The 16,210-nt window shown below is 35.6% G+C and overlaps 1 protein-coding gene across 2 annotated transcripts in view; it reads right to left on the bottom strand.

Moving 5' to 3' along the window:
• Window positions 1–16,210, bottom strand: part of PLXDC2 (plexin domain containing 2) — a 442,292-nt gene that overhangs the window by 120,940 nt on the left and 305,142 nt on the right. For both annotated transcript variants that reach the window (XM_053225369.1, XM_027073562.2), the window contains exons 5-6: window positions 11,669–11,791; window positions 4,200–4,318 (exon numbers count right to left, since the gene is read on the bottom strand). In XM_053225369.1, the coding sequence (XP_053081344.1) occupies window positions 4,200–4,318; window positions 11,669–11,791 (242 nt within the window). The remainder of the gene's footprint in view (window positions 1–4,199; window positions 4,319–11,668; window positions 11,792–16,210) is intronic.

Genomic DNA, 16,210 nt, shown 5'->3' with positions numbered 1-16,210 from the left:
CAGATGGCTGACAGACACATGAAAAAATGCTCAACATCACTCATCATGATGGAACTACAAATCAAAACCACCACAAGATACCACCTCACACCTCTCAGAATGGCTAACATTAACAACTCAGGCAACAACAGATGTTGGCAAGGATACAGGGAAAGAAGATCTCTTTTGCACTACTGGTGGGAATGCAAACTGGTGCAGCCACTCTGGAAAACAGTATGGAGGTTCTTCAGAAAGTTACAAATACAGCTACCCTATGACCCAGCAATTGCACTACTAAGTATTTATCCAAGGGATACAGGTGTGCGATTTCAAACATTGGGGAACATGCACCCCAATGTTTATAGCAGCACTATCAACAATGGCCAAAGTATGGAAAGAGCCCAAATATCCACTGAAGGGTGAATGGATAAAGATGAAAAGGTACACACATACAATGGAGTATTGCTCAGCAATCAAAAAGAATGAAATCTTGCTATTTGCAACTACGTGGATGGAACTAGAGGGTATAAAATGTTAAGTGAAATTAGAGAAAGACAAATATCATATGACATCACTCAGGTGTATGAGGAATTTAAGATACAAAACAGATGAACATAAGGAAAGGTAAACAAAAATAATATAAAAACAGGGAGGGGGACAAAACATAAAAGACTCTTAAATATAGAGAACAGACAAAGGGTTGCTGGGGGGATTGTGGGAGGGGGGATGGGCTAGATGGGTAAGGGGCAGGAATCGTGGTTGCACTATATGCTAATTAACTTGGATGTAAATTAAAAATAAATTAATTAATTAACACAAAAAAAGCCATGACCAATGAATGAAAATCTAGAGGAAAAGAAAAAAAAAATACAGCTGATAGAAAGTGACCCAGAGGCAATCTAGATACTAGTTATCAGCCATGAACTTTAAAGGAACTGTTATTAATATATTAAGTCAGTAGATGAGAAGATGGTTAATTTTATCAGGTAATTAAATCTATGCACAAGAAACAAATGGATACTGTGAAATTGGAAAATGCATTCATAAAGGGAACAGTTGGTAATCTGACAGGAAATTAAGAAAAAGACAGTATGTTTTTTGTGATTTGGCTTCATCCTAAGTAAACTATTTCTTTGAAGTTAACTACAATAAACAGCTGCGTAACAATAACTTAAAACAGAATTTTAAATCTTTGGTTCCAGAATACAGAGTGACAATCAGGAGAGATAGCTTACTTCTTTAAATGAATCCATGCTGCCATGACTTCTCTCACTAGTATGGCTAAGAGAACATTGGGACTGTGGTGAAGGACCATCAAATGCCAGGAGCAAATCTGTGTTCACTCTTATTTTAAACATCAGTAGTACTTCCCTATCTCAATCATATTACAAGCCAGATTAGTGTAAGTGCAAATATATGTTCTCATTTATTGACCATTATTGATCTGGTTGGCACATGAAAAATTATGCTGTTGGAAAAATGACCATACATGGGACATGAGAGTTGAAAGACATCTGAGTGGTTAGGATGGGCAGTTGATACATTAACAATTAACACAGGAAACATCATTAGCTACTGACATAAATCACTTGATGGAAATAAAGATGAAATTTGCGTCAGTAAGTTTACTTGATGCATTACTAATTTTACTCTACGATTTAAACAAGTCCTCTATTGGTAGTTTCTGCATAAATCAGATTTTTTTCTTCTCATTCACACAAAATGAAATGAAATGAGTAACATAAAATAAAATAAAACAAAGTTGGCTTAGCCAGTTAGTAGCAACTATTACAGAAAGAATGGTGTTTTACTTCCCTATCTATAATGTTGATTCTGCAAGTTTAAGCTGGACAGGAACACAAAATTATACTCTTATTATGTCTTTATGATTTTGTTAGCTCTATACCTTAACTCAGAATACTTCTAACTTTGTGAGATTGTGATTGTGTCATCTGTTGGAGTCAGAAAAAAAGATCCTTAAACACCAAACATTAACCAATATTTTTAAAAAACAAATGAGAAATAGACTTGTGAATTGCTAAGCATAATGTCCTTGAGAAAGAAAAAAAATGTGGAGGCATTTTGAGATTACTAAATTAGAGCCTTTAGTCCTGAATTTGTCCTTAACTAGTTCTGTGCCCACAAGCATGCCATTTAACCTTTCCGACTCAGTCTGCTTAGCTATAAAATAAAGATAATTGTGTATGATCTAATTCCATAATTAAGCCACACACATTTATTATTACTTTCATGTGCCAGTGCCTTTATGAATAGTGAGAATATAGGACATTGTTGAAGAATTGAAAACTATACTATATGTGAAAGCATTTTGTCAAGGGTAATACATTATGCAAACAGCTATTTTATGCTATTGTGATTGTAAATGTTTTTCTAGAAGTGTCAGGAGCATATAGCTTTCCCTCAAATGCAAGGGAACCCTTACTGTGGCAAATTTTACAAATAGAAATATGCATCAACAAAATGAAATTCATGGCAATTATCAGAAAAAAAAAGGTAGAATATGAAATAGAAAACTGCTTTCTAACCAGGACAGAGAAAGGGCAAGGCAAATAATAAAGTAATGACTTCTTTAGAACTCTGAGTTCAGAAGGACTAATGTTCAGTAGGATAATAGTCTGGGAATATAAAGAAAGTGTTAAAATTGCCTACTGGTATAATGTTACCCATGACAAAACAGGAAAACCATAGTGGAAAATTCTTCTTTGGTTAAAATAAAGAAAATCAAAAAATATTTTAAAAATACCAAACCCCTTACAAAGAAGGAATAGGGAAAATGAACTGCTACTCTGCTAGGTGAGACACCCATGGAGAAAATGTAAATAAAGATGACAATTTTGATAATAAAGACTAGAGACAGAGACCACAGTACAAACACAAACCTCTACTTCAAAAATGCCTACAGTTATTGAGATTTAAGACCCTAGACTTACGGACTCTGCATCTTTCCAGAAAACTTCCCACCATTGGTTAGAATAGTTGAAAACTAACATTCCATAATGTCACTATGCAGTTCCAGGATTACACTAGATTACACTATAGATACACCATATATATATATTCATATTATATATGAATGATAGACTATGATATCAAAACATAGCTCTGGTTAAAGAAGCACCAAGCAGACCAGATCCTATATTATATTCCACATGGAAGAATTCTTCAAAGGAGTGGAAATATTTAAAACGATTATAAGATTTTCAAAGGTTGACTTATGTCATTAAAATATAACTGTCCCTCACTTTATAGAAAAGATGCATTTCAGAAGACTTAACCAAAGTGAATAATTTTTAAATAGCCAGGGATTCATTTGCCAAGAAAAAAATAACTCTTCACATAAGATACTGAGTCTATGTTATAATAAATATCCATTAACCCATGGACTAATAATTGTCCATCATCAATTCACATTGTCAAACTTCCTCTCACGCCTAGTGACTACCTAAAATATCGCACAACTGTTCCTGGAATTTTATTCTTGTATTCTTTGTTTTCTTCCCTAAAAGTTTAGGATGTCTACTAGTCCTTAATTATACTGTCAACAGAGTTCTTAAACTTAACATACTATAATTCTAATTTAGACATTCTGTAAATTTAAGGCTATAATTTAATACATTTCCATTCTTTACTTTGTTAATTTGGTAAAATGAAGCAAACCATAAGTTTGAGTTCCATTATTCTTTCTGTCACTTAGACCTCTAATTAATTTTTCCTTTCAGGGTGAAATAAATACTGGCCAAAGGAATTATGGGTCCTGATTGCTTTCAGTACTGGGGCATTGAGCCACACAAACTTTCGTATATACTAATACTTTTGGAATTAGAACCAAAATATGTCACAGAAATAGACAAAGGAAAAACAAACAAAAAAATAAATATAAATAATCAGATTTAGATGAGAAATCATTCCAAGTTGGAAATATTTTTTTCTTAGAGATATTTCATTATAATACCACTAGGATATAATTGTTTCATAATTTTATGCAACTCATTGATCATAATGTCAGGATATAAAATAAAACCCAAAGAATTAACGATCAGTGCCACCTAGTATATTAAAAATATTTTTGTATGAAGCAAAACAAACCAACAGATGAGAAAATGATTTGAGGTTCATGACTGTAAAATGTCCCTTTCTTAACACTTGGAGAAAAAGAGGTCAAGATCAAGGGGAAAGGAAATCATCAATATATTACTTACTTCTTTATATCCAAAGATGATGCGTCCATCCATGAGGAGGGTTGCCTGGAATGTGAAGCTTCCCAGGTTGTAGTTATCCTGGAGATGTACGTGGTCCCACTGGACAACAAGTGCTGTGCCTATCAACCCCATCGAAACAGAAGAAACACATTGATAAAAATATACCCATGAATTCGGGTGAGAGACTTCACAAAACCATGCATACAGTCTTCAAATCTAGTAGTTGTGCTACTTGAATTTTATACGGTTAATTGGAATTCTTTATTGAAATTGTATTTGAGATATTTTTAAACAATTGCGTATTCTCTAAATATTTAGTAAAATCTAATCTCATACCGAGGTTAATATTGAGCCCAGTATGAGGGAATTTTGCCTTAGGAAGTCCATTCATGTTAATGGGTACTGTCTGCTTAAATTTCTATGAGCCACTTTCAAAATGCAGCCCAAGTGGATTGAATGAACTTCAAATATATTTGACAAATGCTAGGAAAAAAACCGAATACATTCAGGAAAGCTAGAATCACTTGTAAAAGACCTGAAAATGCCTCTTCCATACTTAGAATTATACTCTTCCATGCTGAAAAAAATTCCAACACTAATGGGAATTTTCTTCTCTGGTTCACAATGCCTGTATTTCTTTCTTTGTTGTAGTGCTTCAAAGAGGCTGCAAGGTAGCTTAAAGGGCCCTAGGCAAAGATTTCTGAAGCCCCCTTCAAGTTCAAGTACACTGGGATAAATGAATCTTCAGGGGTATGTATCATATTCTGATGAGTCAATCTGCCAGTATTTGCCATAAAACTATTAACACGAAATATAAACTGAAACAGTTTAATAGCCACCAATGAGAATTCATAGTTTTGTTTTAACGGACATTGTGTCTTTTCTTTCTTTTTCTCTTTCCTTTTTTTTTTTTTTCTAAAAGAAAATAAATGAGGAGCTAAGGCTTTTGCTTAGTTCTAAGTATTGGATTTTTTTTGTTTGGTTAAAAAATAGTCCTGTGTACATTCTGTGAAAAAATGTTTTACAGAAATGAAAAATGTTTTCCAGAAAATGAAATTCACAGAACCAAAAGAGATAAGCTTATCTCCCAGGTCAGCAAACATGTGATTGAAAAGGAAAAAAGAAAAACCGAGATCGTACGACAGAGAGCTTGTGGGTTAGCGGAGATACAGAAGTGCTAGGAGGGTGGTGTGCCCGGGAGTGTCCTGGTGTGTAAAGCTCCGTACCGCCTCCCACACACCTTGCCCTGTGCACTTCATCCATCTGACTGCTCGTGAGTTAATTCCTGTACCTGATGATTGATGTAAAACAGAATACTGTCTTCACTGTGTTTTTGAGTTCAACTTACTGCTGAAAGCTTTTAACCGTGATGGAGACATAGTAGGCTTCTGAATTTCCCTCCTCCCTTGGAACACACCTAACACACGTGTAGCTACACACAGAACAGTTTCCTGTGGGAGAAATCGAAAGCTGAATAACTGCTATAATTTGGGCAACTGAGAAAATACCCACATTGAAACTGCATGCATCTGGGTTCTGTGATCCTCTCCGGAGCCCAAAAGAGCCAGTGGGCACTTTCTCCACCTTCTCCCTTTTGCTCACTCTGACAACAAAACCAGGTCGCCAACATCCTTCTGGAAAAGAGCTTGCACACATGCCGGGCACCCAGCTTTTGTGGCTGCAGCCTGAGAGCCAGGCTCCCAGATCACCTAGTTCTTATGGACAACTGGATTTGCATTGCAAGTCCCAAGGATGGTAGCAAACAAAGAAGCAACAGGTGTGCCCTTGGGTACTTGCCATGGCTATCCTCCCCCTCCCCCACTTAACCCAGGGCTTAGCAGAGAGAGCAGGCAAAATGCCCATTCTCCTAGTCTTTCTCTGGAAGGGGTGTGACTACCTACTTTATAAGCTGTAGCATGACTGTTCATCTAGGTGCTGACTGTTATCCTCCCATGGCCAAAGAGAGCCAATTAGCACTTCCCCCACCATCTCCCTCCAGATAACTCTAACAATAAAACAAAGTTGCCAGTATCTATCTTGAAAGAAATGGTCCATATATCTAGTGTCCCCACTTTTACAGCTGTCATCCAGGATTTAGGCACCCAAATCACCTTGCTCTGACAGCCAATGAGGCTTATAGTCACAAGACCTAGAAGATGATGGCAAATAAACAGTTTCTAAATGGGTGAAGGAGCACCCCCTTATGACTATATATATCCCAGCTTGGTGCAGAAAGACCAGGAAAAAATGCCTATCTCAGTTTCTCCCCAGAAGTAGTTTGCATACGTTCTTAGCTCCTGCCTGAGGGTCTGGCCACAGATAAACCCTGCATGTAGGTGTTGACTGTGATCCTGCCCTCTGAAACACTGAAACACTGATGGCTTCTTGGCACATTCTCAACTACTGGGAACCACCAAGAACAAAAACAGTATCAGGGACAATCATAGAGGTTTGAGAGATAATCAGGAGCTTGGGTGGGACTGACTGATGAGCTTTGTGTCCTGCATAAGCCACTTTGACAAGATTCAAGGAGTCTGCTATTTTATCTAATGTGCAGAAACTAACACGGCCAAGAAAAATGAAAAAAAAAAAAGTAGGGAAATATGTTCCAAACAAAAGAGCAAGATAAATTTCCCAAAACCAATCTTAATGAAACAGCAGTAAGTTAATTTACCCAAATGAATTCAAAGTAGCAGTCATAAAGATGCTCACTGAGGTTACAAAAGCAATACATGAACAAAGTGAGAATTTCAACAAAGGTATAGAAAACATTAAAAAGTACTCAACAGAAATCAAAGAGATAAAGAATACATTAACTAAAATGAAAATTTTAATAGAGTGGTTCAACAACAGAGTAGGTCAAGTGGAAGAAAGCATTAATGCACTCGAAGACAGGGAATTGGAAATCATCCAGTTAGAGAAGCAAGAAGAAAAAAGAAGGAAAGAATAAATATGGCTTAAGAAATGTATGGGACACAATCAAACAGACCCATGTTCATATTATAAGAATCCTAGAAGGACAAGAGAGAAAGAAAGGGAAAGAAAGCTTGTTCAAAAAAATAATGGCTGAAAACCTCTCTAATCTGGAGAAATAAACAGACATTCAGATCCAGGAAGACCCAAACCCAAAATAAGATGAATCAAAGGAGACTCCTAAATAGCCATTTTTCTAAAGATGATATACAAACGTCCAACAGGATATAAAAGGGTGCTTGACACCAGGCATGAGGGAAATACTAGTCAAAAGCACAATGAGATACCACCTCACACCTGTTGGGATCAAAAAGACAAGAGATAACAAATGCTGGAGATGGTGTGGCGAACAGGAAAACCATGTAGTCTGTTTGAAATGTAAACTGGCACAGCCACTATGGAAAACAGTATAAAGTTTCTTCAAGAAACTAAAATTAGAACTGTAGTATGATCTAGTAGTCCCACTTTAGGGGTACATACCAGAGGAAACAAAATCCCTTTTCAAAGAGATATCTGTACTCTCTTTTTCACTGCAGCATTATTCATAATAGCCAAATAAGGAAACAACTTAAGTGTTCATCTACAGATGAATGGATAAAGAACACACACACACGCACGCACACACACACACACACACACACATGCACACACGCACATACACACACACACACAGTGAGGAATATTATTCAGCCTTAAAAAGGAGTGAAACTGTGCCTTTGTAACAACATAAATGGATCATTATGCTAAGTGAAATGAAGCCAAAGAGAGAAAAAGAAAACCTACATAGTATCACTTACATGTGTAATTTAAAAACAAAACATAGCTGAACTCACAGAAATACATTTCAGAATACTGGTTGCCAGTTGTTACTGGTTTAGAATATTGGTTGCCAGGAGTTAGGGGATGAAGAAAATAGCAAGAGGTTGGTAAAAATGTACAAACTTTCATATACACTGCAAATAAGGTCTAAGGATCTGATACATAACATGGTGATTGTAGTTTCTAATACTGTATTGCATAACTGAAATTTTCTGAGAGTCAAACTTAACTGTTCTCACCAAAAAAAAAAAAAAAAAAGGTAAATATGTGAGTTGATGGATGTGTTAATTAACTTCCCAGTGGGATTCCTGTTGCCATGTATACATATATGAAATCATCACCTTGTACACTTTCAATATAGCAATGTATTTTGTTTCTTTGAGGTAAACATTTAGAATCCCAAAAAAATTCTTTTGGATTTTATCTGGGTGCTTTTAAACATAGGGAACACCACCATGAATCCGTGTTCCAAGTGAAAACTCAAGTCTCTTCTCTTATCGGCATCTATGTATCTATACTACACTTTTTTAAATATTAGAAGGTACGAGGATAATAATAGGCAGGAAACTTCCATACGCATAGAAGTAAAGGGGCTTCTGATCAGGAAATGCCTACTAACAGTACCATTTTTCCTTCATGCATGTTGGCAACTCTCAAACTCTAGTCTCCTTTTTATTCATTAATTTCTATTAGGCACTTAAATGGTACAGAGAAAACACCAAAATAGAGGGCAGAAGACCTATCCTCTGTCTTGCCTCTACAACTTTTTGCAAGGCCTTGGACACACCTGCGTGAACCTGTTTGTTCTCCTACAACATGGTGGGGGAGGGCAGAATAGTTCTTGCTTTCTAGGGATTTCTGCATTAAATACAAGGAAATACAGTTACCTCAAATTTTGTGCCAAAGAAAGATCCATATAAATGGAGTAATTAAATGTCTTTAATGCAAATTCTGATGAAGATATTCTTATTTATTTATTTATTCACTCATTCATTCATTCATTCATTGAGCATGTGTGTGAGTTGGGGAGGGGCACAGGGAGAGTGAGAGAATCACAAGCAGGCTCCATGCTCAATGTGGAACCCGATGCAGAGCTTGATCCCATGACCCCGGTTTCATGACCTGAGGCTGAAATCAAGAGTCGGACACTCAACCAACTGAGCCACCCAGGCACTCCAAGATATTCTTTCCTTTTTTTTTTAAAGTATTTATTTATTTTTGGGAGAGAACAAGTGAGGGAGGGGCAGAGAGAGGGGGACAGAGGATCCAAAGCAGGCTCTGAGCTGATAGGCTGACAGTAGTGAGCCCGATGTAGGGCTCAAGCCCACGAACCCTGAGATCATGACATGATCAGATGCTCAATTAACAGTCTGAGCAACCCAGGTGCGCCGAAGATATTCTTAATAGATTGTCAGTAGCAGGCTTTTTAAAATAATAATTAGTTACTTTAAAATTAGTTTTTTTATTTTAAGTAGAACCATTATAGCTCTCCCAACATTTATTAATTTGAATGGTTCTATGTACATACTGAGTGGTTCATACACAACTGAAAGATTATTTAAGTGTAAATGTTATTAAATTTAAAGCTAAATTATCTCTATCCTGTTTTGTCAAATAACCAATATTTTAAGTTTCCTCTTTTATTAAAAGGTACTGAGGGGTTCCTGGGTGGCTCAGTTGGTTAAGTGTCAGACTCTGTTTCAGCTCAGGTCATGATCTCAGGGTTTCGGAGTACGAGCCCCACATCAGACTCTGTGCTGACACTGCAGAGCCTGTTTGGGATTCTCTCTGTCCTTCTCTCTGCCTTTCCCCTGTTCACACTGTCTCTCAAAATAAATAAATCAACTTAAAATTTTTTTTTTTTAAAGTTACTGAAATCTAAAACTTTATGATCTACAGGATGGTGGGAGTGGCTTTTGGAGGTAAAATCTTCTATTTCTCCAAGTAGCCCCCAACTCACCTATTGTTCTGGAGGGAACAATTGGGTAAGTAAACCAGGGAGGCACTTTTCTTGGACAATTATGATGTGAAAGTATATACTGTCAAAAGAAAACCTTGGGTTGAAGAATGGAATTTACATTTCTAAGGAGCTGAGTTAGCGTGGTCCATTTCCTAGCCCATGACTGTCAACCCTACACCATTTCTTTCATGATGGGCGCAAGATCTAGTGACGTTCTTCCTTAGCTTAAAGATGAAGGTGTTACTTATGTTCATATATCAGACCACATGAGTTGCTACACTGTCCTATGTGGTTATTGGAGAGACTTACTTATGTCATTATGCTTTATGATTTTGATGTTAATATTATGAAAAGTCAGTCATCAGAATTCTGTCCCCATGAGCAAATGTCTCTAACATCATCTAGTAAGTGACAGAGCTTAGAAAATAATCAACTTTCATCAAATCATTTCCTGTTTACTAAGGTGATTCTGGCTGGAAGGTCATGGAATAAGTTTCAGATAAGTGTCTGGTTATAGTTTTACCCCAAGTATCTTTACAATCTATTTGGACACCCTTGTCTTTAGCACCTCATATTTTTAAGGTAGGATAGCGTTTGATAGCTCTTAAAATAATAGGGGAGGTAATTATTATGGCTAACATTCAGAGTTACCTAATCTTGGAACATACCTTTGTGCTACTCAAATCGTTTGAAATGTGTTTCTCAGAGCATATAGCTAACTACATTTAGTTTCCTTCTTTGTTAACTATTTTGATCTGTAAAATGGGTTCATCGCACTGGTCAGAAGATTGCTTTTAGCAAAATGATCACATTTCCCCAATGCTACTGTCACTATTAAGTCTATACTACCCACCAGTAAATTTCTTCCTTGGTCATTAAGAGTAGAAATAACTGTTCACACCAAATAGTTCCATAATTTTAAAAGATGAAATCGTCATTTGGGCAGTACAGAAATTTCTATCTTCGATTTTTAAAACAAACTTTTCCTTTCTTATTTTCTCTACTAAAGTCATGTAGCCTTCCAAAAGATAGAGACACAAAATCCATTTATCTGAAGGTCTTCATAACTCGAAATTCCTCACTTAGATTTCAATAGCATTCAGTGATATAGTCAAGGTTTTCGCTATTTTATATGTCCTCAAATAATAAATAGTAAGGATAGGTTGTCAGTATACCTGACAAACCCTGGTAGGCTCTATTTCCTATTTTAAAGTCAGGAGAACTTGATTTTCATAAGTGTATTTTAACTATCCACTATGTATTTTTTAAAAGGTGTGTTCATCTTATGGTACATATCCTTCATAAGTTTTGGAAATTTAATATCCAAGTATTATGCCACTTGCCTCTATTTGAAGATAACAAATTATCCATATTTAGTTTTTTCAACAATAAGGACTTATTGCAAATAGCATTAAATGAATCTATTTGCTCTGTTCAAAAAGTCATTGACAGCAACTCATTTATTACAGTGCCTAAGAGAGGTGTTAATAAAGAGTTGTTGAACCAACAAATGAATGAATAAATAAGTGACATGTGACCACACACTTCAATCCACGTATTAACAGTTACAGTATATTTGTCGACTCAAGGCATTTGCATCAAGTGATTTACAATCCAGCTTACCAGAAAAACTCCAGGGCATAAAATATTAATATGAATCTGATGATCGATGTCTGAAAGTACACATTCAATAAAGAACAGGCTAACCAGTACATACCATTATCAAAATATCTGACTGTTGAATTTCTGGATACACTGGGATCGAAATTTGCCATTAAAGGTGCTATGTACTGTGTGGCTGTTAGCATTCGATGTACGACTTCTCCAGTGTATATGAAACCTGTAGTTGGAAAAAAAAATAGGAAATAAGTTAAGGAAAATCCCATATAAAATTTTAATTAAAGTACCTCCAACTCCGTTGCAAAATAAATACTCCATTATTTATTTTGAAAATAAAATATCAAAGTAGCTAAAAAAAGGAATATAATGAATGTCTTAACGTCTGATCAATAACAGTCTGGATTAAGGAACAAAGTCTCATATGATTTTGTAGTACCTTGCAGACTGGTAAATCAGAAATCTAGAATATGTACAGTTTTAACTGTGGGAAAGTGACTGTGGACTGTGGGAGAGATCATCAGGCTAAAAAGGTAATACAGTATGGTGTGCAATTCAAATATTCAATCTGCCATTATTAATCCCTTGTTATTTTAACACTAGCTGAACCTGCAAGTCCTTTTTACAAATGAATGCATTTTAATGATGTTTAATTGCATTTTCACAAAGTTTAATTGTATTTCTTCAACTATAATCTCAGTTCAGGACCTTTTAGAAACCACACATGGATATCTTCAACACTAAAATGCAGAAAACATTCTAAACCTTTTTGTCAAAATTGAAAGAATGTTAAACACCCATAGAAAAACTTGTACATTGCTCAGTTATAATACTAGCACTCTATCAAGAAGAAAAGCATTATATGTTACAGATAAAAGGGTAAAACACTGATAATGCACAAATGACTCTCTTCAGAAAGTTATCAATGGCAGCCTATTCTAGTGGTTGGATAATGAGAGAGAATTAACTACAAAGAACTTCATATTGAATTAACTTTCAATAGCTCTTATGTTATAACTCTGCCCACTTCCAATTATTCACATTGGCTTTATTTACTTTGTGTATTATCCGTGACAGATTGTTAATCCAATACTGGTTTCTTGCCTCCAAGGTCTTTTGCTTCCTGAAAGGACGGTCAGCTCAGTGAATGATAACTAATTTTAATATTAAGCTAAGAAATGCACAATTAAGAACATATATGTAAAAAGACACACACACACACACACACACACACACACACACACAAAGTAAAACCCAAAGCAAATTATTTGTGATAATGCAATTGTAATGTTTAGGCGATCACAAGTTAACTAGCTACCTGAGACTACCATAGATCATTTTCTATTTTCATAAGAATTAATGAAATAAAACAAGCAAGAGTTTAAAAAAACACACAAAATTGTGTAGATTTAAACCTCTAAAAAAGTGTTAAAGTTTTTGTTACTTCACTTCATGGTCTAAATAAAGCTTTCATTGGCATATTGTGGTCGTTATTATTTCAAATTCTCAGTTATGGTTTCTAGATAAGTTATTGGAAATTTAAATATGCAGTTATTTACTTGGAAATTAATTTCTTTTAGCAATGTCTTATTCCTTTGACTTCCTTTTCATTTTTCATTAAGAGCATAATTAAATTTTAGCTATTCACTTTAAAAAATATATTTCTAACTATTAAAATCTTTACCATGTATTTTAATCATTGATTACTTCTTGTTTTCAAATGCCAAGTAATATGCTTCAAAATAAATTTCATTTGTCTTGAGCAGAATTTTGTACAATTGCAATTTCACATATCTCAAGTTTACTAAATGATATTAAGATACAGTGACACAGTCATCACTTTAATTTTATTTCCCTGTAAAATTTGAGTCATCATCAATGTTCAAAGTGAATATCACATTATGAAAATTATAAAGATGAAGAGTAACTATTTTTCAGGATCTATGATGTATTTGTTTATATTTTCACCATTTAGGTAGATACAAAAATCCTATGAGTACGATCTTTCTTTTTTTTTAATGTTTATTTATTTATTTTGAGAAGAGACAAACCATAAGCTGGGAAGGGGCAGAGTGACAGGGAGAGAGAGAATCCCAAGCAGGCTCCATGCTGTAAGCACAGAGACCAACGCAGAGCTTGATCTCACAAACTGTACAAACCGTCAGATTATGAGGTCATGTCCTGAGCTGAAATCAAGAGTTGGATGCTTAACTGACTGAGCCAACCAGGCACCCCTGCAGGTATAATCTTTCAAGGAAAGGATTAAATTATACTCTGAGAATGTTCTGTAAGGGACAGTGGCTCTGAATAGTTATTTCTCTATTCTCCATTCTCCATGTGCTAATGGAAGAAACTTTGCGTGATTTAAAGAATAAAGAGGGCAGTAATCAAGGCAATATGATAACTGTGACTCAATACTAAATTAATTTTCAAAAACAAGTGTAAGAAAAGCAGCAGCAAGTTCCCAGGAAAACAGAGTTGCAAAATGCAGGACCATAAATGATTTCAGATGCCTAATTCTTACCTTTAATGCTTAAAAGATACACATATGTATATTTTTATCTCTGGATGTTTCCACATAGATTTGGCAAAAAAAAAAATCATTCCCCATTCTCCATAACCCAGTTTTCAAATCATACAAATCCTTAACGGCTCCTTGCCTTCACCAGGAAAAAGTTTTCTAGAACTACAATTTCCCGAATTGCAAAGGTGAAGTCTCATCTTGTTCCCATAGCAATAAGTAAAAATATGGAAGAATCTGTTAATGTATAAAAACTATCATTATGATTCTTGTTCTTCTATCTCTGTAACATTAATATAAGTTATTTTTGCTCTGACTATATTACAGTGCTGCAAATACAATTAACAAGCAACAGCTACTGTAACTGCGAACACATCCACCACTGCTCTTAATCTATTTCCACCATTACCACTGCCACCACCAAGAGTGATGTGTAAAAGAAGTCAAGAGTGCAAAAAACCCCACTTACTCCGCAGCGTAAGTTTCATTTTGCGAATTCTGAGAATACATGCTTGTTTCCCTTAACCATGTTGCAAGGCGGTTCCTAGTTCTTGGTGACCATGGAGTGAAATGGTTAACTGTAGTGATGGGTTCTACTGACTTTTCAATACATTTCTAAATTTTGAAAATGTCCTTTCAGCAGTGGCTAGTACCTGAGGGAGGGAAAAACCTTACAGGCCTATGGATAGTAGGGAAATCTGATTAGGTGTTGAATGAGAACCAGTTATGCAAATTAGTGAGTGCTTTCATGGAAGAAAACTTCTCCAAAGCTTCAAAGGCACTTAGAGCTGCCAACATCCCATTTAAACATTTACCTCTTTTCTTTAGCTTTTTGAGGCATGCTCTATTGTAGAGAAAATATATACAGTAAAACCTTGGATTGCAAGTAACCTGTTCTGTGAGTGTTCCACAAGACGAACAAACATTTCCAATAAATTTTAACTTGATAAACGAGTGATGTCTTCCAATACGAGGTACGTGATGCCAAACGTCACAAACGTGATGCCAAATGATCACAACTGAGCTAATGGTTCTTCTCTCTCTCTCTCTCTCTCTCTCTCTCTCTCTCTGCAGGATTGTGGGTGATCTTCCCCCATGCTCTGATGCTCAGTCTCAGGTCTCGGTGTCTGGTAGAAATCAGTGATTTTTCAGAATGTTGGAAGGTGTCCAAAACTGGCACTTGTGTGTTTTTTTTTTGTCACTTCAAAGCTCCTATGGACAGTCCTTTGCTTTTCATAAAAGAGGAAGCTTAGGAATGCTTTGCTTCATTCTAGGTCAGGCTGCCTGCAGATACAGACCCTTTCCTCTGCTGCCTTATTTCCAGTTACATTAAATATAGTATATGACAAGTTTATTAATACTGTACTGTAGTCAACATCCGTGCGAGCATATACAATGGCCCCCATGAAGAAAAAGATTCCATTGAGCCAATAGATAGCAGTGATTCCGTGAGTGATAGTGGAAGTCGTCCTCTACAATGACTGTCTTCTCTCTTGTGTCCCTCACACAAGCCATTAAGGTTTTAAGTGCAGGTCAATTTGCTTATTTTTCTTTATATTTTCTTTATTATTTTGTATTTATTACAGTATTGTAATAATTTTTTTTATGAATATTTTTGGGTTGTGGAACAAATCACCTGAGTTTCCATTATTTCTTATAGGGAAATTCGCTTTGATATACCAAGTGCGTGGGATGACCAGCACGTTTCTGGAATGAATTATGCTCCCAAACCAAGGTTTTACTGTATTTCATTTTTCTGGTTGTTTACATTATGGAGTAATTTAAGCAAAATATTTGTATTATTTCTTTCAAAACAGTTGGTAGCCATATGAAGGGCTAATCATAAAATATCTCCTTAGATCACTACATGCTTCTTATTTAAAAGGAGTTTGAGGGAGAAACAACCTGTTTTCTTGGTGTAAATTCTAACACCTATACTTTGGAGCACAGTTGTAGTCACCTCGGATCCGTTTCAGCCTCTGTTCTTTTAATTGACAAATTTTATGGATAGATTTACATTGGATTCCTCTATTGCAATCCACCAAATGAGCCTTAAGTCGGTAGGTGGATGATATGATTACAGAATTTACTTAATTGTAGATGCAAATTACATCCTAGTGG

This window comes from Acinonyx jubatus, chromosome B4 (genome assembly GCF_027475565.1).
Source record: "Acinonyx jubatus isolate Ajub_Pintada_27869175 chromosome B4, VMU_Ajub_asm_v1.0, whole genome shotgun sequence".
NCBI lineage: Eukaryota > Metazoa > Chordata > Mammalia > Carnivora > Felidae > Acinonyx > Acinonyx jubatus.
This window is presented reverse-complemented; position numbering and strand designations above follow the sequence as displayed.